The sequence below is a fragment of the Eulemur rufifrons genome, chromosome 7 (genome assembly GCF_041146395.1).
Source record: "Eulemur rufifrons isolate Redbay chromosome 7, OSU_ERuf_1, whole genome shotgun sequence".
Taxonomy (NCBI): domain Eukaryota; kingdom Metazoa; phylum Chordata; class Mammalia; order Primates; family Lemuridae; genus Eulemur; species Eulemur rufifrons.
Window position 1 is genome coordinate 89670261 of NC_090989.1, and position 24811 is coordinate 89695071.

Below are 24811 nucleotides of genomic sequence, written 5' to 3' on the forward strand. Positions count from 1 at the left end.
CTTGCCCGCTGCTCACCTCCCGCTGTGTGGTCCAAGTTTCATGAAAGACAATTTTTCCACGGAGGACAGGAGTGGGGAGTGGCAGAGCTCTGCGGCCCGGTCCCTAACAGGCCAGATATATCCGTGCCTCTGGGGACCGCAGATATACCAGATCTTCCATTTTAGCATTCAGAATGGAACAAGAACCTGCTCCCCTCTGTCGAGACTTACGTTTATGTGTCCATTCCTGATAAGTCTGGCAGAAAGCTTGACAAACACTGTCAGGGACGTGCAGAGCAGGGCAGAGCTCAGGCACAGGTCCAGGGCTTGAAGCGTCAGGTGGTACTCTTCATAGTGCGGTGGGTCCACGCACACTGACGGAAATTGTGCATACGGAAAAGGAAAGGCAACTGCATAACCAAGGTAATTGGTGCCTGCAATCCCTGAAAATGAGTAGAAGCAATATGGGCCTAGGAGAGCAGATTCCAAGGCTATTGCAAAATGAAGTGGACATCCCATAATGCTCACAATCACAAAGGTGAAACTAGCTTCCCACTGAAAATAAAGCAGAAACAAATTGTTAACTTTGTGGATGAGATATTTCAAAAGCTTTTTAGCAATATGAAGAAAAAAAGAAATGCCAGGTATTCATCTCTCCTACTGGGAAATGCAGGAGAAATGGGTCGCAACCCTCTCTTTATGCCCTTGTATTAATTTTCGTCTTCAATATACACCTTGGGAGAATAACATAGCAACTGGGGCAAAAATGAAATCAATTCAACAAACATTTACTATTTACTTCTTTCTTATTATGTGTAGAGAACCAGTCTGGGTAAGGAAAACAAAGATGAGTAAACACACTCCCCACTCAAGGACCTTGTTACTCGGGGTGTGGTCCATGGTGCAGTAGCACTGACAGCCCCTGGGAGCCTGGCAGAAATGTAGAATCTCAGGCCTCACTCAGATCGACTGAATCAGAATCAGCACGTTAACCAGATCTCCAGCCGTTTCACACATACACTAAAGTTTGGGAAGCACAGCCTTAGCCATGGGAATAAAATCTGTAAGCAGATAACATAGTCTTTCTGTATCACGGGATTACCTGGCTCTATACTGTTTGAATGCAAGATATCATAGAATTTTTATCTTTTATTAGAGGGAGAGATAACAGTGAAATTGGAAGGAGACATCTGATTGAGGATTTGAGACTTAAAATTACATTATTAAAAGCAGAGGAGCCTGAAGACCATTCCTTCAAAATGAAATTCAGGAGCACTAGCACTGGCTTTGCTCTCCCCAAATACAATAATAATCACAGGAACTTGTGGAAAATGTTTAAAGCAGGAATCAGATAAAAATTATTCATTTAAAATATAATTTATTACTGCAATCCATCATAGTAAGGCATCAATTAAACTTAATTCCATTATAATTGGAAGTCATATTTTCTATGTTCCGTCCTGAACTAGTTGTGATTTGACCTTCAAACCCACTCTACCATACTACTTGACATCTGTATATTTACCAGGTATCTCTGGGTCCACTCTTTGCAAGCCAACAGTAGAAGGATACCAGCCATGATGGCCTGTGAAAAGAAAATGGAAAAATGACATCCACGGTGGAAGAGACCTCTGGAGAGAGTTCCATCCATCTCACAGTTTGACAACTTTATCATGAACTAGAAGAAAGAGCAAATGGCTAAATGGATTTACAGCTCTGATTTCCTCCTCATCCGTGGAAGAAACTGTGATGACGATGAGGAAAGTAAGCCATTAGTGTCATAAAGACATGATTCAGACAAGCTCATTTTTTGATTCTCTGTCTTGCCTTTGCCATCACAATCATAACCTCTGCTACTGTAAGGTGTCACTGTAATGAAAGCTTGGCTTTCTAACCCTTGCCATATGTTTTATTTTGATTAATTGTCTATTGTTCATCTTTCTCACAAATTGCTAAAATTGCCGATGGGAGGAACCGGAATGGAAACTTGTCACAGAACCTCCCAGCAGTGGCATTATCTTTTGCTATTTGCTTTCTTTTGAGATTCTGTAGCCTCAGCCTGCTGGTGGGATACAAATACCTGATCCCCGTTTCTCAAGTAACAAAGGTTATCATTAGAAGGTATGCATGATGTGGCACTTATTGTTCTGGGTGCAATGGTGTCCAGCTCTCAAAAGGGAGTTTTTCTCTATAGTCTTTGTTGAAGGAAAAAGGTCCAAAGTGCAGAATGAAAATAGTTAAACAAAGGAGGGAATGGTATCACGAGAATTGAGCAATAGATAATGAAAAAAAAAATCTCTGTGCTCTTTGATTCAGCATCAGGGCTCATGAAGTAGACCTCTGTGGTCATTGAGACTGGAAATCGCTTATTTCCCAACCATATAACTCATTTGTTCTTGGTTAAGGACTGTTTTGAGGTTGAGGGAAAATCAGGAAGAGATGTGCCTAAAATAAGATATAGAATGTGGACAGGTCTAAAAATAGTACAATATAGGTTTTTGACAGAGAGATAAACATGACTATGTGTACATAATCAACAAACTTAAGGAGAAAAATCAGCGTTTTTACCAATATGGTTTTGTGGTACGCTGCTTTTGTAGCTCCAGGTCTGGCATATTTATTGTTTTGAGACTTAGCTTTTCATTTTCCTGGCATATTTTATTTTGAATGTTGGATTTAGAGAATTTGACAGAGAGGAAAATACGCATACGCGCGCACACACACACACACACACACACACGTACACACAAACTTCTCATGTAGCCCAGCCTAAAATTTCAGACTTGGCATGACCATAGCATAAAACTCCCATGGATAAAAACAGAACCATCTGTTGTCAAAAGAGGTTCCTGGCTTGATTCTGCAAGAGGAAAGTTTCCAAGGGACCCTATGGAGGTTGAGCCAGCACAAATAGTACAACAAAACAGGAGAATTATTAAGAGCAACTGCAACACTGATGCTGTGGGGTAAGCCTGGGGCTGGTCTGTGCTTTCAGAGGTGTGGCCCTCAACTGACACATGGCTCCTCTGAGAGAACCACGGAGAGAAACACTGAAGCAAGACAAAAGCAAAGAAGACACACTCACAGCTCTTTGCTGGTTTAACTCTGAGTAGAGAGCTGACATTATCAGATGCTTAGATTCCAGGTTTCCTTAACTACTTTGGCATGAGCCGTTTCTTTCCCTTCAAAAGTTGAAAAATGCTGCAGAATTTCAGTCGCCTGTTATTTCTGCTGTAGCTGCCAGCTTGAATTTTGCTTTGTTTACACAAAACTTTGAAAAAGATCTTTCATAGAGTAGGCTGAGTATGAATGCCATTCAGTAACTTGTTAAATCCACCCTGCAAATGGCAGCTCCAGAGCCGAGCGCACCCATCTTTCCTGGTGACCCCCCACGTCCAGGCATGGGAAGTAGAGTGAGGGGTATTTTCCCCCAAGAGGCACAGCCTTCCTCCTTTCTTTCTTCCATTTCTTTTTGTAAATTTTATTTTTAGATAGAGAGGAGAAAATAATTTTACAAAAAGATTTAACTGTAGGGAAGACAAATCAAGAGGGGAAATGATATGCATGTGTGTGTGTTGGGGGCGTATCTGAGAGGTGAAAAGGGCGGCCAAGTAGTGAGAAAGGGCAGGCGCATCTGGCAGTGAATGGGCAAAGGGGAGACGGCCTCATCCTGCTCTCTTCTCCCGCGGCTCTTCTTGACATGCTATTGGCTTGTTCGCCATGCACTTCTAGGGGGCATTAGTTGGGTTTTGCAACAATTGCTACAAATACTTTGAGTGCACAATAACTGTAAGCCCTCCCACTAAATCTTTAAATCGCCTGAGTAAAGGATGCAGTTCCCAGAAGCAGATGAATAGAAGGAAGCAGGGAGCAGTCACAACAGAAATAGAAACTTTTAGAGGCATCGTATTAATATGGGATAATTTATTCACTTACGAGCATCTGTTATGAGTCTACTACAAATAAGGGATGTGCTAGGCACTGTGCAGATAAAATAACAATAGCTGTTAACATTTATTGAGTGCTTAATATATGCCAGGCACCATGCTAAATACTTTACATGTGTTAACTCAGTTCATCTTCACAGTGACCCTACCATGTAAATATTGTCCCACTTTTTAAATGAGGCATAGCAAGGCTAAGTAAGATGAGCAACATCACCAGATAATAATTGCACATAATGTTCCCACTCTCATTGGAAGTTATGGTACAGGTGTGAAAATAATGCACATATAAGAATAGCTACAAAATTAGACAAGAACAGCAAGTACTTTCTACATGAGGAGAGCTCAGTGGTAAGATGCCACTGCCCGGGGTAAAGTGGATGATGAAGGCATCATGGGGAAATTGGGTCTGCAGTGGGTTTGAAGGATGGATGTGAGTTCCATGGGAGGTGACAGAAGGAGGCAGTCCAGGCCGTGGCTAGCATGTGCAAAGGTGGGAAAGTGGCCATCATGCTTGGGGAAGAGTGAGTGAGGAGCCCAGACCGGAGAGAGAAGAGTAGAAAACCAGGGTTGAAAACCACGTAACACCAGCGTGAAGAGGACCTCACAATTAAAGCAAGCATGTCTGGACTTTGGGGACAATGAAACAACACTAAAATTTTCAAAGAAGGAGCTAGCCTGACTAACGAAGAGGTTTAGAAGGATGATGAATCAGTTGTCAAGTGCACGCTGGATTGGAATAGAGTGACACCTAGAAGTCTCTATAGGACCCTGGTATTGAGACATTGTTTTAAAAACTTTACCTACAGTAAGTACTATGCTTTACATCATCATCTAGTTATGAATATTTTTATATCTAATCAAAACAATACTTAATCCTTAGGTGCGATGCACGCTAATATTCTCTATTCTACTCTATTTGGTTATTGTAAATGTTGCTAGCTACCTAATAGATTGATTTTATAATCCATTAATGGATAAATTTCCACAGTTTGGCTATCGAAGTTATGTAGGCATGAAATCTGAGCAGGGGTGGAAAGTGGTAACGGATGGGGGTGTGTACAGTGAGAAGGAATGCATAAGAATATGTCTTGTAGGAAAACTTCAAGTTACATGGCAATGGATTAGAGTGGGGCTGGATTTGGGCTGATTTAGGGCGTTGCTGCCCACAGTGCAGTCCTAGGATCAGCAGCATGGTGTCTTCTGGGAGCTTGTTAAACATGCAGACTCTCAGGCCTCACCCCAGACCACCGCAGTTAGAACCTGCATTTCAACAAGATCCCTCAGTGACTCGCACGCACACTACAGTTTGACAAGGGCTAGTTCAGAGGGAAGGACTGAGTCAAAAGTCACTCCAGGATTTGAAATTGAGTTCCCATGACAAAGATAGAGAAGTTGGAGAAGAAAGAATAGGTTTTGGTGACAAGATGGTTAATTTGTTTGCAGACAAGCTGACCTTGAAACTTAGGATATCTAAGTGGAAAACTGACCATTGACAAAGATTCTTTGCTTGACCAAACTTTAGTCAGGTTCCTGAATCTTCTCCTAAGTCCATCTGTGCACTTCCTTATAAAATCCAGTTTTAGCAAGAACCCCGCTAAATCAGTTTAGCAAGAATACCCCACCCTGAATATCTGATCACCTTCAATATTCACTTAGTTCTTTATCTGCCACCATTACCCCAGGTGATGTCCAATCACTCTGGCCTGTCTTTAGCAAGAATCCTGTTAGATCGGTTTAGCTAGAATCCCCCTGACCCCTGATGTTTCCTCTTAGTAATTTTCTGTCCACTGACCCCCACCCTGCTCCTTAGCTATAAACTCTCACTTGCCCAAGCTGAATTTGGACTTGAACTCAGTTCTAGACTGAGGTCTCTTTTTTTCCCCGATTACAATAGTCCTGAACAAAATCTGTTTTTATTGCTTGAAAAACCTGTCTAGCTCTGGTTTTTCTTTAACAGCACAGGCAGTTGGAAGTCACATGACTGTGGAAACTGCAAGAGTCTTGAGCGAACATGTAATCAAGCCCCTTCTCTAACAGGTGAGGAAAATGGGGCCTGCATGGCTCTGCCTGGCCCTGACCTTTCTCCCATATTCCTGCCTGCAAGCAGGGTTCTGGGCACAGCGCTGCTGCTTGCAGTTGGCCGAATCTCTAGACTCTCCAAGTCTCAGGTCTAGTGTATAAAGTCACTGTACTTCAGTCTCTTCATCATAGCTTGATCTACAAGCGTTGTCTTCCAGGATTAATAGAGCTCAGTTCTCAAGGTACTACGATCTCCTCACTGCATATTTTATTGCAGCTGATGCCTTTTAATAACCAAACTCTGAAATTCTAGGAAAACTGCTTGTCATGTGGTTGTTAAAACTGGGCTAAGAGAGTCCCAGGACCAATATTTATGAAGTACTTAGAAAGCCTGCAATGAAAGGCATTGAACAAATTACAAAAATCTATCTCTTACAAGCCTCAAAGAAATATGGAGTCATTTGCAAAAGGAAATGTCAATATGATTGAAAGGTACAAATTATCTTTTTGCTGGAGGAAGACATACTTTGGAGGCAGGTTAAGAAGTGATTGGCAAGGGAGACCATGGCAGGAGTCAGAGACCTTCTGAAGTTGACCCTGATCAGACATCATTTTTTTCCTAGTGAGTTGGTTCAGTAGCAAACTCACTAGGAAAAAAATGATGTTGTTCTAAATTTAGATTGAAAGAGTGAGCATTCTTATTACTTTCCTTCTCATGAGAATTTTTTTCTGCTTTAGTATAAATACCAGCTTGACCTTTCGTCCTTGCAATTTAATCAGAGTTCAACTGTATAAGAAATTCTGTATCTCTATAATGGAGAGCATGAGTTCATTCACTCATTTAACAATATTTATTGAACAATATTTATTGAATGTCTAGTATGTGACTCCTCTGTTCTAAGTTCTAAAGAGACAGCAGTGAACAATATAGAAAAAAAATCCCTGCCCTTGTGCAAAATACATTTGGTTGGGGAGAGGAAACACACACACATTAAATAAGTAAATTATATAGTATCTTATATGGTGATAAAGGATATGGGGAAAAACTGGAGCAGGGTGTGAGATTGGGAATGCCAGTTGGGAGAATGGGGACTGCAATTTTAATTTTTAATCTTTTTAATTTTTTTTTTAAATTTTAATTTTATTTATTTATTTATTTATTTTTTATTTTTTTTGAGACAGAGTCTCACTCTGTTGCCCGGGCTAGAGTGCCATGGCATCAGCCTAGCTCACAGCAACCTCAAACTCCCGGGCTCAAGCGATCCTACTGCCTCAGCCTCCAGGGTAGCTGGGACTACAGGCATGCGCCACCATGCCCGGCTAGTTTTTTCTATATATTTTTAGTTGTCTAGCTAATTTCCTTCTATTTTTAGTAGAGACGGGGTCTCGCTCTTGCTCAGGCTGGTCCCGAACTCCTGAGCTCAAATGATCCACCCACCTCGGCCTCCCAGAGTGCTAGGATTACAGGTGTGAGCCACCTCGCCTGGCCAGTGCTACAATTTTAAATAAGGTAGTAAGGGCAGGCCTCAGTAAGAAAGTGACATTTGATCAAGAATCGAAGGAGATTAAAAAGTGAGCCAAGTTCAGGAAGAGGCTTTAGGCAGAGAACAGGCAGTACAAAGGCCCTGAGGCAGAAACACACCATGGCATGTTTGCAAACAGCAAGGAGCCAATGTAATGGAAGAGAAATGATTTAAGAGAAGAGTGGTAGGAGATAAGGTCCAAGAGGTAACAGGATGCAGAATTCAGCAGTTCATCAGGGAATAGGATAGAAGAGTGAGATGGGTGGCAAGAGATTAAGGACAAAGGGTTTGGACAGAGAGTAGAGCACAAATGAAAGCCATGGTATTAGCTAGCATTTGAGTAAAGCTTTAAAATTGGCAAAGCTCTTTATTATACAATCTTTGTCTAAATTGTGTTCATTCCCACTGAGAATGTCTTTTTGTCTGTAAAACTCCCCATTTTACAGATAAAGGCAATGAGGGACTGGCCGACGGAAGGGCCTGCTTTTGACTACATACCAAGAACATCAAAGTCAGGACTTGAACTCAGGGCCATCTCCCTAAATCCCTTATCTCTGACTCCACTTCCCCATGCTGCCATCTCTGAAATCAAATAGCCACCAACTAGGTATGTGCTGGGGACACATCATATCATTTCTCTAGGCCTAATTAGCAAAATAGATATTTGGCCTAGAACAAACCTATATTCTATAATCTGTAATCTTAATCAAAATCACCAATATTTGTTGAATGCGTTATGATAGACTCTGCAGGGGTAAGCAAAAAGCTATGAGAAAAGGGTACAGGATTGGACCATAATCATGATTTTGTTAAACTTTGGGTTAGTTGTACAATCAGAATTTAAAAAATTAAATGGAATAGTAAGTATCAGAATACATTTTACACAGAGGGTTAAATATTATTTTGTGAAACTGTTGTTATATGTGTACATAGATATCTGTTTATCTAGAGAGAAATATGTAGATGTATTTATGTACATTCCAGTTCTTGATGTAAAATATTTTTCTAACTCTGAGTCACCAACAAGAAGTTTGGAAACTGCTTGAATATATATAACTTCCATTTCTACATTCTAGTGAAAGTCTAATAAATATTTCTTTGAATGAATCTATGGTTTCAGATAGGTTTTGGAGGAAAGGGGAAGGGAAGGTCAAGACTAGTGCGGTAGGTATAAAGGAACGTATTAAAAAAGAAAAGATGGGAAGGATAAGTAAGCATCACACAATGGTTTCCTTGCTCAATCCACCCTCCCACCACCCTGCTTCTCCCAACTGCACGCCATTATTAAACACCACTAGAACGAGCTCCTTTAAGATCAAGACCTTGTTTTATCCTCCATTGTAACCCAAGACATAGCAGGCTATTAATAAATATTTATCTAATAGATTAAAAATTATATTTCCTGGGGTCTTGATTTTAGGTGGTATCCCAGTTAAAGTTTTAATTATTTAAAGGTTTAAGGCCAGGCTTGGTGACTCACATCTGTAATTCTAGCACTTTGGGAAGCTGAGGCAGGAGGATTGCTTGAGGCCAGGAGTTTGAGACCAGCCTGGGCAATATAGTGAGACCCTGTCTCTACAAAATAATTTTTTACAAAATGAGCTGGGCATGGTGGCACACACCTAAAGTCCTAGCTACTCAGGAGGTTAAGGCAGGAGGACTGCTTCAGCCCAGGACTTCAAGAATGCAGTGAGCTATGATTACACCACTGTGCTCTAGCCTAGGGTGACAGAGCAAGACCCCTGTCTCAAAAAAAAAAAAAAAAAAATTTAAGATGTTATCCCACTCAAGAGTGGCTACATTTTAATAGAAAATTCCTTAATATCAAAAAGCTTCAAAATCCAATTTTCTAGTCTCCAGTGGTGAGTGTCACACATTACGGGAAACAAAGAGAGAAGGATTCGTTGGGAAGGTGGGCCTTCATAGCGCCTCTTAAATCATACCACCATGGAAGCCACTACTCCCAAGGCCAGATGTACTCATTTCTTTGGCCTGGAGGGCTGTGGTACCAGGCCAATCATTTATCTGTGTGATCAGTCAATGAGCATACATTGAGCACCTGCTTGGTGCCAGACACTGTACTTGGCACTCGTATACTTTCCTAGTGAATTGTGAAGTCAGTGACGTCCATTGCCCTGCTTCTTGAATTATTTTTAGTTCAAACAGGTCCATGCAATGAAAAAAGTAGAATAAACAAAGATTTTGGACTTGCAAATTTTGGGGTCATGTAGACACATCATAGTGTTTCTAATGAAAGCATTAGTTTAAAAGTTATTCTACTTTATTCTCCAATTTATATTATGTCTCATGGTTTATTTTTTTCTAAATTCAAAATGAAAAAGCGGGAAAGAACATACTCTGGGGACAAGAATCCCTATTCAATAAATGGTGCTGGGAGAATTGGTTAGCCACTTGTAGAAGACTGAAACAGGACCCACAGCTTTCACCTCTCACAAAAATCAAATCACAGTGGATAACAGACTTAAACCTTAGGCGTGATACAATCAGAATTCTAGAAGAAAATGTAGGAAAGACTCTTACAGACATTGGCCTAGGCAAAGAATTTATGAAGAAGACCCCCAAGGCAATCACAGCAGCAACAAAAATAAATGAATGGGACCTGATTAAATTAAAAAGCTTCTGCACAGCCAAAGAAACAGTCCAGAGAATAAACAGACCACCTACAGAATGGGAAAAAATTTTTGCATACTACACATCAGATAAAGGACTGATAACAAGAATCTATTTAGAACTCAGGAAAATCAGCAAGAAAAAATCAAGCAACCCTATCAAAAAGTGGGCAAAGGACATGAATAGAAATTTTTCAAAAGAAGATATAAAAATGGCTAACAAACATATGAAAAAGTGTTCAACATCTCTAATCATCAGGGAAATGCAAATCAAAACCACAATGAGATATCACTTAACCCCAGTGAGAATGGCCTTTATCAAAAAAACCCAAAACAACACATGTTGGCATGGGTGTGGAGAGACAGGAACACTAATACACTGCTGGTGGGACTGCAAACTAGTGCAACCCCTGTGGAAAGCATTATGGAGGTATCTTAAACAGATTCAAGTAGACCTGCCATTTGACCCAGCAATCCCATTACTGGGCATATACCCAAAGGAAAAAAGGTCATTTTGTAACAAAGACACATGTACCCGAATGTTTATAGCAGCACAATTCACAATCACAAAGATGTGGAAACAACCCAAATGCCCATCAATACATGATTGGATTAGTAAACTGTGGTATATGTATACCATGGAATATTACTCAGCTATAAGGAATGATGAAGATACGACATCTCTATGGTTCTCCTGGAGAGAGTTGGAACCCATTATATTAAGTGAAGTATCCCAAGAATGGAAAAACAAGCATCACATGTACTCACCAGAAAATTGGTTTCCCTGATCATTACCTAAATACAAATCTGGGAATGACACCAATTGGACATCAGACTGAGGTGGGGGGTGGGGGAGGGGATGGGGGTATGCCTACACAATGAGTGCATTGCGCACCGTTTGGGGAGTGGTAACACTTGAAGGTGCTGACTCGGGAAAGGGGGGGTGGGGAAAAAATATGAAACTGTTGTTTTAAAAAAAAAAAAAATCAAAATGAAAATTTCAAAAAATGATTCTAATTTCTCAGAATACCAAGGGGAGAGGATTAAAATAAACTAACTTTTTAAGACTTTCTTGGACGATATTTCATTATACTGTGCTGATATGCATGCATACAAGATAAAACAATATTTATAAATTTCTATACTTCAAATGCAACAAATAAAAATCAATTTTCTAAGGTGAATTTTCACTTTCTGTAGAATTGTGACTTCATAATGTTGGAAAATTTAAAAAAGGACATGTTATTCTATTTCCCCTTTCTCTTATACCTTTCTTTATTTTCTCAGTATATTTAACAGAATATTTTCCTACCAAAGCTCCATTCCAGACGGGACAAGCAATCCAAACACTCCATCCTGTGAACCAAAGCTTGGAAGAGAAGACGGGGAAGAAAGCAATAACTCCAGAACATACACTGAGACTCCCCAGAGTAGCCAGAATCCAGCCAGCAGCCTGGTATAGTCCCTTCATTTTCCTCTGTGACTTGAGTCCCCGGTCTCAAAGATGTTTTGTTACCAAAACATGAGAGTATGACTGGCCCCAATAAACAGAAGTTTCTTAGAGACAGTAGCCATGACACATGTTAACCGTTGATCTAATTGGAAACAAGATTCTATTTGTTTCACCAAAGGTGGAATGTAATGAAATAATCCTTGACATAAATTTGACACAACAAATTCTAATACTAGTTTATTTCAGAGAGAGAAAGAGAAGGAAAAATCGTTCCTTGTTTCAGAGTTTCGGCCTTGGTTCCCTTCATTTTGCCCTGTCCTGGAGTGACCACTTCCTGGATTAATCAGGGTCAAGGCTTGCTGACTGAGCTAATTGTTTCTCAACTCAACCTGCCTGGCGGTTCCAGCATAAAGCCAACATCCTTTGTGTACAATGGATCCGCATTCCCAGCATAATTTCCCACAAAACAAAGTAAAAATAAACGCTCTGATTACTTTTCATTACATTTAATTTAAATGATTTTAAGCAACAAAACCTTCACCTCCTTCCAAAGTTTAATTCCAATGCAATTATTTTTGTTATAGATTCATCCCCCAGTAGGCATAGACTTCATTATGGAGTTCTGCATTGTTCTCACTAAACCAGTTTCACCTTAATTATTTTATTATTAATTCAATTTTCAGATAAAGTGCAAAGATGGAAATGTATGCAATTGTAAAAAAAACTTTGAAGAGTAATTTATCAGTTAAGTACAATACTGATCTCCAGTCATTCTTGAATCATAAATCTAATTTGAGATGTTGTACTTACATATGTTTAAGCAATTACAAAAGTCATCTCTTAATTTTTCATGTATGTGAGAAAGTAATGCGTATTTGCTTTTGACTGATAGGATATGTTTGAATGTCTATTCTGAGATAGTATCTTGAAAATACAGACTACTTTCTGAAGATATCTGAATAACTTTCCTACTTAATATTAATGCCTTTTTGCTTTTCACTTACATAAAATGATAAAAATAATTTTATGAACGGAAATATGAGGCATGCCCAGAAAGTGTCCAGCCATTGTGGACATAATGAGAATGGTTACATGGCTGGATACTTTCTGGACAGCTTTCATATAATGGTTTAGGACATGGATTTTGAGTGAGACAGAGCTGGGATCTGATTCTGGTTCCACTCTCTACCAGATTTGTGTCCTTGGGCCAGGACAAGTTATTTACCTTTTCTAGGTCTGTTTATTCAAATGGGAAATGGGAATAATATTAGTGCTTACCTCACCAGGTGTTTGATTAAGAGGATTAAATAAGCTAGTACATGTAAATGCTTAGCACTGAGCTCCCCATAGCAAAGATGTTCAGAAAGTTACCTGTTATTATGTTGGAACATTCCATCTTTGGAGTTCTTTCAGCATGAGACAAAGGTATTGTCATTGTTCTTTTTGTCCATCATCTTATAAACATTAAGTTTAACTCTTCCTTAATCAATCTGATAAAATCTTTCAAAGGACCCTCCCACGTGTGGCAGGAAGAGAAGTTTCTCTCCCATTCTGTGCTTTTTTGTTTCTTTCTATCTTTAATAGCCATTCCACAATTTGACCCAGATTTTGAAGCAGTTGCATTCCTGGATATACGGAATCCAGGAAACTAGCTCAGGCTTTCTGGTGTAGCTGCTATTTCCCATCTCCTCTCAACTCTGTGGGCTATATTCTCTGATTTTTTTTCAAACACCACTAGATAAATTACACAAGGGCAGAGACCTTACAAGTCTTATATATCCCCTAAATATGCAAGACATCCCCAACACTTAGAACTGTGTCTGGCATGAAGTTGATACACACAGTAATAAATATTTGTTGAATTAATTAGTTAATACATTAGACTTTCCAGCTATGTATTTGGGGCCCTGTGGAGCTGCACAAGCATAGATCCATGTACACCCACCATCGCCAGTGTGTATTAACACTAATTTGTTTCCTTGATTCAGGGGAAGGGGTCTGGAGTGAAGAAAGGCTCATTTGTGTTAGTGTTTGGTTTGAGCTATTTTGACTTTTTCCCTTTACTTTTTATCTCAAGGTTATAGCAACATGGTATGTCAATATACTGTGGGTCAGATCACTCTCTCCTGTTTGCATGTTTGGAAAATAAAGACTGTTGAAATAGTCATGTTAAACAGTACAGAGATGGCAAACAAAGAGAATTTTTTTGTTTTTACTGGGGCGGAAGGGGGCAATTTTAAGTGCTTGTAACACTCAGCCTAACCCCGACGCTGTCATTGTGACTTGTAAACCTATAGAAGAGTTGTTGCCACTTAATGTAACAAAGAAAAGGGACAGAGGTAGAACTAGAGCTTTCTCTCTGTGTTTTCCCAGAGGAAAACACTAATTTCTTCAAAGCAAGGACACTGTCAATGAGAGCAGTTAGCAGGAAAGAAGAGAAAATGTAACTCTGCTCCTTTCCTGGGCTTGGTTTCGAACCAGCTGTGTACCCAGTGTCCCAGTAGCCAGTGAGGCTGCAGGGCCGGTGCTCCCCCATGCACTCCCGCCTGGCCCTGACTTACTGGAGGCAGGTCTGTAAGCTCTCCTTGGGGGTGGTGAAGTCCAGGTCTTTGCAGGCTGCTTTGTAGACCCCGCCTTCTTCCCAACCGGGGGATCCCAAGATCTCCACTCAGGGAAGATGGGGAAGGCTCCACCAAATGCTTCAAATCAGCTTTGCCACTAGACACAAAACACACAAAAAGCCCAACTTAACAAATTTTATTTCACACCCCCTGCCCCCTCCCCCAAAAAATCATCAAGCAAGCAAACTCACTCGGACCCCCAAAGAGGTGGAAGAATGTCAGTGATGCTGAAAAGAGAAACTGATCTGGACAATCTCTCCATCTTTAAAACACATTCCTTCACATGTGAACCCTAAACATCACAGTTCTGAGGGTGCTATATAGTCTTGGGTTGTGTTTTTTAAGCTTTTTAATTAAAATTTTTTTTACAGCCATCAGAAGAAGAGAATGTCTTGGGGTTTATAAAGTAGATTTCAAAGCTACAAAATGGTTCATTTTTGCCAAGATAAAATAAAATGGAGCTCCAAATGAGAGATGAGATTAAAATATTTTCTTTTCATAGCAGCTTCAGATGACTAACTTCATTTGTTTAAATATTAGAAAGGAAAAAAAATATTAGCAAGGTAGCTCAAGTATTGAAAAGAGCATGAACTTTGGTGTAGGAGAGACCCAGGTTTCATACCAAAGATTCCATCTGATATATACAAAAGAAATGAAAAAATTAGAAAAATTAACACTCTGTTGATACCAGTGCAGTAATTGATTCAGGCAAGGATCATCAGTGGTTGTTAAAACCATTGAAGAAAGGAGAGAAAAAAATTACAATGGAAAAGGGCACCTCTACAATGTAGAAATATGGCAATTACCGCCTTAACCGAGTGATCAAAGTTTTCATCACCGATAACGGGACACACTGACATCATTGTCTCCAGATATGATACAATGGAAATACACACCATCACCTGTGTAGTATTTTTGGCAAAAATATTTGGCCTGAATCTAATCATAAAGACATAATTAGATAAATTCAGATTACACGGATACTCTACAAAGCACTGGCCTGGACTCTTCAAAATTGTCTAAATCATAAAACAATAAAAATGTTACTGGCACAATTGAGGAAATTTAAGCATAGTATATCACTATTAAGTATCTTGGGAGTACAAATGGCATTATATTTGCATGAGAGAATGTCTTATTGGTGAAGGTAGGTGATATCAGCGTTCTTGACACTTTCTTCCAGATTTTCTGTAAGTTTGGAAATTTCAAGGTAAAAGTTAAGAGAAGAAAAAGAAAAATTTAGATTTATTAACTTCGTAAAATGAAAGGCCTACGTTTTACTCAGGCCTAAGACCATGCTGCCTTAATAAACCTGATGATACTGATGAATGTGGGTCATCTCGCAGGGAATGCAAGGCGAAAGCTGCCCGGCCTCCTTCAACACCAAGACAGAACCTGTCTTTTAGAATAGCAACGATGGAACAGGTGTGTCAGGTTATACTGTGAACGTGCACCACCCGTGCAGACATGACGATGAATATTTTTTAATATACTTTTGTGTCTTTCCAAATAGTCCAGTTTCTTAACTGGATTTAAAAATCTTTCCCGTGTTCATCTATAATGCACATTTCCCTCTGCTTTTTACTAGCTGTCCGACTTCAACTTTGAGTGAACTCTCTCCTCTTGTAATGGCTTGGGGTTTAAAGAGAGCAAAGTTCAATTTTTATCATCCCTAACTGGGAATTGTCAAATTTAAAGCCTTCCAATCTGCAAGATGTTTGGACCTAAATAGAGATTTGTGCATCAGCTTGTACTTACCTAATTCAGATTTTATCTGCCTTTTGTATATCTGACCCTCAAATGTGTTTTGAAATCATCTGGAATTTATCAGAATTTTCCCATGTTTTCTTGAAGTAAAACACTTAACTGTGTCACCGGCAAACTTTCGCAGCTAGCTGTCGTTTTGCTCTCCCAGGCCTTGCAGCTGCAAGGAAAAGCTCCTATTGGCCGACGTGCCTGCGCCAGGCAGCCTCCCACAGGCTACCGTGGAGATTGTCTGTCTTTTGGAAAGGCTGCTCCTATCTTGTTTTATCAAGGAGCCAGAGGAGCCAGAGATAGAACTGCGATTGTGACAGTGGCTGTGATTGATTGGTGCTTCGGCCACCAAGGAGGGAGGAAGAAACTAAGAAAACAGGAAGAGAGAAACAGTGGGGGTGTCTGGGGAGAGAGGTGGAGAAAAGATGGAGAGGAAAGAAGGACAACAAGAGAGGAGTCGGAACACAGAGGAAAACATTCCTGAAGCCAAAAACAGCATCTTGCGTCACTCACAGATCCAAAGCCTGGGTCTGGACAGAGTTGATTTGGGGACAGATGAACGATGGAAGCCTTGGGCCGTTCATGTACATTTTACAAAAGATGTTTGTAGGGAGGACAGAAGGGGAATAAATAGAGGAAAAGGACAAGAAGGCAGAATGAAAAAGAAGCTCTCGGTATCCTGAAACATCCTCATATTATGCTTGTTTTAAAAATTGCTTTTAGGGAGAAACATTTAAGTTCTTTTAAACAGGAAATGTATATTCATTTAGTTTCTTCTCTTGGCATTCTTGAAAAAGGATGAGAAACTAAGCACACGTTGGATCCAGTTATACTCATGTAAAAGGCAGAAAGGAAGGAGGAATGGGAGGAAGAATTGGTGAAGCCTTCCACAGTTCTCATTATTCCCATTTTACAGCTGATGAACGTAGGTTCTGAGGTGTCACATAAGGAAAGTGACACAATTAATAAGTGTCAAATCCCAGTTTTGAACCTAGGAATGCTTTGACTCTGAATTTTGTAATTTTTATTTTTCTCCATTAGATCAACATTTAGATCTGTGGTTTAAAATATGTATACATATACCTGAAAATTTACCATGGAGCATACCAAAGCATACAGGGCTGAGCTCCAACCAAGGACATACTAGGAATGGGAGTGATGCTGCAATACACAACGTAGACATTATCAGAACTGTTGGTTCTACTCCCAGTTATATATTTAAAAAAGAACTGAAAAAAGAGATTCCTTGCTATTTCTTAAAATTAGACCAAAAGAGAGAGAGCTAAAATCAAAGTTTTGTTTCTGTGTATTGATATAAAAATCCCAGAATATCTATCTAAAGCATTGCTCTGAATAGTTTTCTATTTTTCAGTGCTTCATGTGTGGGCTCCTGCCCTCGATGTGGAATGGACTAAAACGGTTGTCATATGCAAAGTTCCTAAGATGAGGAGCAGCCTGGTACAACAGAAAGAAACTAGGGCTGTAATGACCTCGAGTAAATTTAAACCTCTCATAATCTTGGTGGTGTTCTAAGCAAAATGTGGAGGTTGGACTGGATTTTCTAAGACTCCTTCTGTCTCTAAGATTTCATGACTTAAAATAAATTCCAAGGAGTAAAAATACCTGTGTGGCCAGATTGCCCGTCCCTAAGATGATTTTATCCATTAGAATATGGTCATGTCGACTAGTGTCGCCCTCTATCTGGTACATCATAAGCCCTGCACACTGTGATGTGGCCAGCTAGATTTTTGCTGGAGAGATTTCACCCGGTGTTCCTCCAAGGAGGCCTCACTTTGACCCTAGCAGAACACAAAAAGGCAGTAACTGGGAGACGGCATCTACCAGCTAATTAGTTAGCAGCCTGCAGTAACAAATTGGTGATCTCAGCCCAGCTCCTGTTGTCTGTGTCATAAAATAATTAAAACTTGTCAACAAACACAGCAGACGGCGAAATGGCCCAGGAATAAAGGAACACAAAACCGAATCCCTCTTCTTTCTCAGCTTCTTGACAAGGGATGCAAAGCCGGGAAGGAACTGGTAATATCTGTAGATGTGGAGCTCGCGGTGTTGATGGAAAGGAGAGATGAGAATTCAACGAGGACCTGGTGTGGCAGGGAGCTCAAAGGCAAATCCCCACCTGCCCTCTCTAAACCAGTTTCTGATTGATCAGGAAACAAAGTCCTTTTTATGTGTTTTCCAAGTAATGTTAAAAATATCAGAAGCCTCAATTTTCTGTATATTTTGACACATATAGGAAAGTAAAGTGAGCTAAGGGTGGTACAAATAATTTGGTTCATTCCCTCAGCTTCGCCCACGTCTCTGCTCAAAGGGCCCCTCCTCACAGACCTTCCCTCATCAATCTCTCTCTCTCCATCCCTTTCTCTAACTGCACTATTCTTTATGACCTTATTACCGCTTGACTTTATTCTTCATAGCTCTTGGCTTGTTTGTTTACTATGTGTCTTCCCAATTAGAATAACAGCTTCATGAAGGCAAAGGCTTTGTTTTGTTCACTGCTGCATCCCAGGGCCAAGAAGTCCTGGTGTGTAGTAGATGCTTAGGGAGCATTGCTGAATGAATAAACTAATGAATGAATGAATGAATTGATTCACGAGGCCGCTGCTTATCACGGTCGCTAGTTTACACACATTATTTTGCTGTAAAAGCTAGCTCCTCAGGCCTTCCCTTGGAAACTGGTGATAGTTTGGTACCCTAAACTTCTCCAGACCTCCTCTCCAGGAAGATTCACACCAAAACACTCATACCTGGACGATCTTCCAGGTTAGCTCACCCAGCTATTAAGCTGCACTGTAAATATATACGCATTAGATGTAGATACGTGGGAGAAATGCACTGAAATGACCTGTAGCTGGGATTATTTTGGCCTTGCTATGTCAGCACATGACACACTGCCACATGCCTCTGTGTTAAATAGAGGAAGACACAAGGTCACAGGCTAACCGCCTGGGAGTCTGGCGAGAACTTCCGCCTCTGGGAGAAAGCTCTGATGGGCACCTTTTTAATCCACTGGCGATGCCCACTTTTAAAGTAGTTCATGCTCACGATGATCGATCTAATGTAACAGATCTTTCACTTGGCCTGTGGTTTTATGTATATCTACAAAATCAAAGGTTTTATCTTCTTCATCTGATCTTTCCCCCTAGATAATATTTTCCCTTAATTCTGTAGAAAAGTCAAATACAGATACTAACATTTTTACTTGGGGAAATTTGGCTATGCAAACTCATGCTCCCATTGTGTTTCCATACAGATGATATTGTAATCTTTTCTGAAATAGCAAAATTGATAAGCTAAGTGCATCCTTATCGGGAGCTTGGTAATGTACTATAAGCATCACCTGCTGATGGCATCATTTTTATATACAAAGGCCCACACTTTCTTTTCTCATCAACAACCCAGGTAGATATCCTGTCCTTGTTTTTATTTTTATTTTTATTTTTTTGAAGAGGCACAATAGGATGTTTGTGGGACTTCTGCATCACATTGTCCCAGTACATAAGCCCTCCCATTTCTTCCTCTCAATCCACATAAAGCAAATTGACATAAAAGATGAAAGCTAGTCTTGAGTATGGCCCCTTTACCTAATAGACAAATTCACTAAAAAGAATGTGGGGCGATAACAGTGAAAAGCCCATAGCAATAACCCAACTGGAGAATCACAGAGCCAGAAAGGACCTTAGAGATCAGCCAGTCCGAGCGTGTCATTTCACAGAAAAAGAGTCATCCAATTGCAACATTAACCTAAAATTTAATGAGGCTGTTGTGACCGATTATCTTTCTGCTATATCTGTGTTTAGCACTAGGTGTTGCTATACTGCTATTTATAGACTAGCTTTTCTTTGATATGCAAGAGGACCTTAGCCTCCTAATTTGAGTTCTATTGTGCAAATGCTGAGTTTCTTAAATCATACTCTGCTGGTATATTGTAAGTTATATGGAACTAGCTTCATTTAAAAGGGACAGGTATGACCTATTTAATCCACTGAGACAGCCACCCTGCAAAGAAGTGATCAATACATGCATGCTAGGGAAAGGCTACTCCAAAGTTAAATTTTTTGAATTGTCCTAATTCAAATATTTACTTAAACTCTGTTTTTGTATTATGTGCAATACAAGGGGAATGACATTGTTAGCTGTGCGTTTCCTGGAACTGGCTCTCTGCTACAAGGCCACAGATAAAGTTTGTTTATAGAAAAACAAAATATGAAAAAAAAAGTTTAGCACTATTTTATTTGGGGTTTAATACTCCCACACACACTGAGTGGGAGAAAGGACAGCCTTCCAGAACCTTTCTTTTCCCATGGTAACAGAGGACGGAAATGCTTTAACCCCATCTAGTGACGGAGGAGTCATTGCTTAGTTGTTCAAAGTTTGAGTGATAATACCAAAGAGAGAAACAGGTCATGCCTCAAGAAATTTATAGTTTAGGAAGAGGCCCAATTTTAAATTCACTGTTAAGTTTTAAAGGATAAAAATTCAGCTATTAAGTGTGATTCCTCACCATCACTATTTGGTTCTTTAAATCTGGTATAAGTTCAGCATAAATATTCAAATTCTACAAGTGTTATAATTACCTAATGCTGAATCTAAAATCTGCTGGATATATGTAACAAAAGAATGTCTACTGTATTGTTGCTAAACATGTTTTCCAGTTTTGATTATTTAACTGTAGCTATTTATAATAACAATAATTAGGTTATGATGCTAATAACAGTTTTAGGTTTTTAGCAGAAAGAAAAATGGAAGACTGAAGCCCAGAGTGGCAGCCTCTTCATCACCTTGTGGAGCTTAGAGTAATGTTCGAGCAGCGTTAGCTGCTGGAATCCATAATAGAAACGCTTCATTCCAGTTCTAAAGACAGTATAGTTTTGACCTCGGGCTGAAAGAACAAAGTACATGCCTGAGATTTGACTTTCTTACAAAACGTTCTTCTCAGCTTTCTTCCTAGCATAAACACAGCCCTTCTTTTCTAAAAATCCAAGTTCCTTTATATCCTTTGAGAATAAAAAAACCATATTCACTTAGGATATGCATATTTTTTAATTTTTTAATCTTTTTAGAGACAGGGTCTCACTCTGTCACCCAAGTTGGAGTGCAGTGGCACGATCACAGCTCACTATAACCACAAATTCCTAAGCTCAGGTGATCCTCCTGCCTCAGCCTCCTGAGTACATACCACCACATTCAGCTAATTAAAAAAAATTTTTTTTTTTTGTAAAGATGGAGTCTCGCTATGTTGCCCAGGCTGGTCTTGGCCTCAAGGGATTCTCTGGCCTCAGCATCCCAAAGTGCTAGGGTTACAGGTGTGAACCACCACACCTGGCCCCACTTAGGAGATTTAAAAACAAGGTAAACTGTACATTTTCTCCCACTTCTTTCTTCACAGAAGGTCCTCCTTTTTCTGCCCCTCAGAACCTCAATGATAATACAAAGTACTATCCACTATTATTTTTGCATTTCTTGTATTACACTTTATATCAAAGCTGGGCAACTTTTCAAAAGTGATAGCTCAAAATCCTGATCCATGTTCTTATAAACTTGAGGTAGGTGTTATGGGTCGAGTGAATTGTCTATTTCCTCTAGAAGGAAGAAGGGAAGAATTTTTGTAAGAGTTCATTTTGGAAATAAGTGTTTAGTAAAAGGCAGGAAGGAGAGAAACAATGTAGTCAACACTGAAGAAATTTCTGCCATTTTCAGTCAAACCCACTTCTATGTAGACCATTTATGGTACATCTATGGGCAGGTGTGCAAGAAGTAAGAAATAGGAAGAGCTATGAAAATAGACTTATCATTTACACACGCACAGACCTGCATTCATAAACTGCCAAATACTTACCCTTTGTTTTTCTTAATAGTCAACTGACCAAAATTATAAAATATACTTTCTAACGTCGTGTACAAATCTTTTCCATTCCTTTCTACCCTCCAAGCTGGATTCATTTCTATAATTCCAAAGAGGTGAATATGGGTCCTACTCTTGCTTAAAAACTACTTCCAGCATAGTTTAACAACTCTTATTTTTCAAGTTTATTCCAAGATTGAGACAAAATCTCTCTACCATAAGCAAAAATAAAAACCAAATTCTTACACTTTTGCCTCACTTCATGTTTTATTATTCTATGTTTCCTAATAGTACATTTTGTAAATATTGAAATGGGAACATGTTCTGTGTAACAGAGACAAGGCTATGCACATTTGACACAAGTTGTGATACCCAGAAGATATCCATTTCAAGCCACATACGATTCACCTTTTTTTCCCTTCCTTGGTGTAAAAAAAAAACCCCCCAAACTAAAAAACATTACAAAGCCCTACCATATGCATTTTAGGGCCAATGACAAATTAAGAGCTTTTAATACCCACAGCAGGGTCAGAGCTGGCCTGGCTGAAGGCTGAGGATTGCTTGCTGACATACGGATGTGATATCCACAAATCAGAGAATATAGCGTGAGAGCAGACCATGCTATTACAAGGTGCTACTAAAAAGCATATGAAAGTCTAGCATTATCAAAGTGCTAAAAATTTTTGCTTATGACCAGCTAAGCCCACACACTGTGAAGAATTCATTTTATGTGTTTATATTCATAATAACAATAAAACGTTCTCCAAAAATCTGCTTAAGTTTTCCTTGTTAATCACAGGCTAGGGAAGACAATAATTTTGTGTGTGTGTGTGTGTGTGTGTGTGTGTGTGTGTAAGACATTTCAAAGAGCATATACAGGTCTGTCAAAGAAGTATTTACAATATAGATTTAGTTACATTTTTTTGAAAAACATAATTATTTCAGATAGGTAAATGTTGTGCTCTATTTTCTTAGAAGAACAATTTGCAAAATTTTTTTGGTGTACTTGTAATGAGCAAAAGCCTTCCTTTTTAATATCCACATTAGTGTAAGTTTGGAAGGAAAACTCGGTAGGTTCTCTCTAATCTAAAGATAGTGTTTGTAAACAGTAGGCACTCCTAAAGCAGAAGGGAGGTGCTACTTTTATCAGCATTTCCTCATGAGGGATGATACAGGAATATATTCTTTGAAGTATGTACACCAGTTTTCTGATTTTTTTTCAAAAGTTCAAAACACATGAAAACTCTGGTTCTCTAAGTCACATCATTTTCTCTGACTTTATTCTGTAACTTTTATTCTGCCTGCAGGATTGCAGGACTCTGTCCCAGCTAAGAAGTTCCAGGAGAATGTCCTGGTGTCCCTCGGGAGCCTGCTCTTCCGGCAGTGCAGGCTCTCACACTCATTTCCTCCAGCTGTCTCTAGGTGGCCCTGTGCCCCGCGCCTTCCAGCTGTCGAGGTGATTTCTCGCTGTTGCCCTTGGCAGATGGTCACAGTATGGTCCAGCCCATTATCTTGACTCTCCTTCCCTGGGAGGATTTTTCCCCTCAGGAGACTCAGGAGACTCTCAGCCTCATACAAATACAGCTGGTCTGGAACCCCCGTAGGCTTGTCTGAATTTGTAACAGTTTAGGCTGGCTTGGGGGCCCTCAGTTATATAAAGATTAGGGCTATCATTATTAATCAGTCACCAACTACATTGTGCTTAGCAATGACACCATAGAAAGATAGGCAAGAAGGAGGGTGGGAAGGAAGGAATGTAGGAGGAAGAAAGGAAGAAAGAAATAGAGAAGAAAGAAAAGGACTAGAAATGAAAATTCTAAAAGGTACATATTTCCTGCCTATAAGGAACTTATTAACTACTTGATTATATTAGGTCATTAAACATGAAAGGTCCAATTTTGAATCAAAAGTGTAGTTTATTATATCTCAAACAAGAAGCATTACAAGTAATCAAAGTATGCGTCTAAACTATTCACACAGTTTTGCCAACTTAATGGTAGCTTGTTTATGTCAGCAGTGAAAAGCCTGGAGAGCGAGTGGCAAGGAAATTGCAAATGGTTTTCCATTGAATATTTTTCCTTGCAAGAAATGGTGCAAGGTCTGGAAGAAGTGGTAGTCAGTTGGTGCAAGGTCTGGTGAATAAGGTGGATGACAGAGAGCTTCCAAGTCCAGCCTGTGTAGTTTGAGCAGCATTGTTTGTGTAACCTGTGGTTGAGCGTTGTCTTGCAAGAAGATTGGCCTGTCTCTGTTGACTAATCTCAGCTTCTTAATCACCAGCATCCTCATCATTTCTTCCAATTGGTTGCAGTAGACATCCGCTGTAATCTATTGACCAGGTTTCATAAAGCTATAATGGATAATACCAGTGCTGGACCACCAAACACACATCATTAGCTTTTTTTGATGAATATTTGGTTTTGGACTGTGTTTCAGCACTTCGTCTTTATCCAATGATTGTGACAAATGCTTGTGATTGTCCAAAAGAATCAATTTTTCATGACACGTAACAATACAGTGTAGAAATTGTTCACCTTTATGTCGTGACAGCGAAGAAAGGCATGCTTTGAGACGATTTCTCTTCTTCGTCTTCTTTTTTGTTTTTTATGAAGTGGGGCAGTGAGGAGGTCACCCTGGGTAGAGTGCAGTGGCATCATTGTAGCTCATTGCAACCTCAAATTCCTAGGCTCAAGCAATCCTCCTGCCTCAGCCTCCTGAGTAGCTGGGACTACAGGCACCTGCCACGATCCCCAGCTAATTTTTCTATTTTTAGTAGAGACTGGGTCTCACTCTTGCTCAGGCTGGTCTCAAATTCCTAAACTCAAGAAATCCTCCAGCTTCAACTTCCCAGAGTGCTAGGATTATAGGCATGAGCCACCATGCCTGGCCAAGACGATGTCTCTTCTGACACTACTTTAATTCATGCGGAACCCAACTATCCAGCTTCTTTACCTTGCCCATTTGTTTAAATGCTCCAGTATTGTTCAGATAATAACATCAAACCTTGCTGCTAATTCACACATA

At 39.7% G+C, this 24811-nt stretch overlaps 1 protein-coding gene across 1 annotated transcript; it reads right to left on the reverse strand.

Moving 5' to 3' along the window:
- Positions 1-168: 168 nt before the first annotated feature.
- Positions 169-11569, reverse strand: TMEM212 (transmembrane protein 212). Its single transcript, XM_069471998.1, has 3 exons — positions 11411-11569; positions 1505-1564; positions 169-534 (listed from the first exon to the last, which is right to left on the reverse strand). Exons 1-3 carry the CDS (start codon positions 11567-11569, stop codon positions 169-171), a joined length of 585 nt encoding a protein of 194 aa, XP_069328099.1.
- Between the last annotated feature and the right edge of the window lie 13242 nt (positions 11570-24811).

Bases quoted from the DNA above. Each gene is read 5' to 3' on its own strand.
- TMEM212 (XM_069471998.1), bottom strand. From the start codon at position 11,569: ATGAAGGGACTATACCAGGCTGCTGGCTGGATTCTGGCTACTCTGGGG. The intron at 1,565-11,410 runs GTAGGAAAATAT...TTCTTTTCACAG, and splicing joins CCGTCTGGAATGGAGCTTTG to GCCATCATGGCTGGTATCCT. The intron at 535-1,504 runs GTAAATATACAG...CTTTATTTTCAG, and splicing joins AGTGGACCCAGAGATACCTG to TGGGAAGCTAGTTTCACCTT.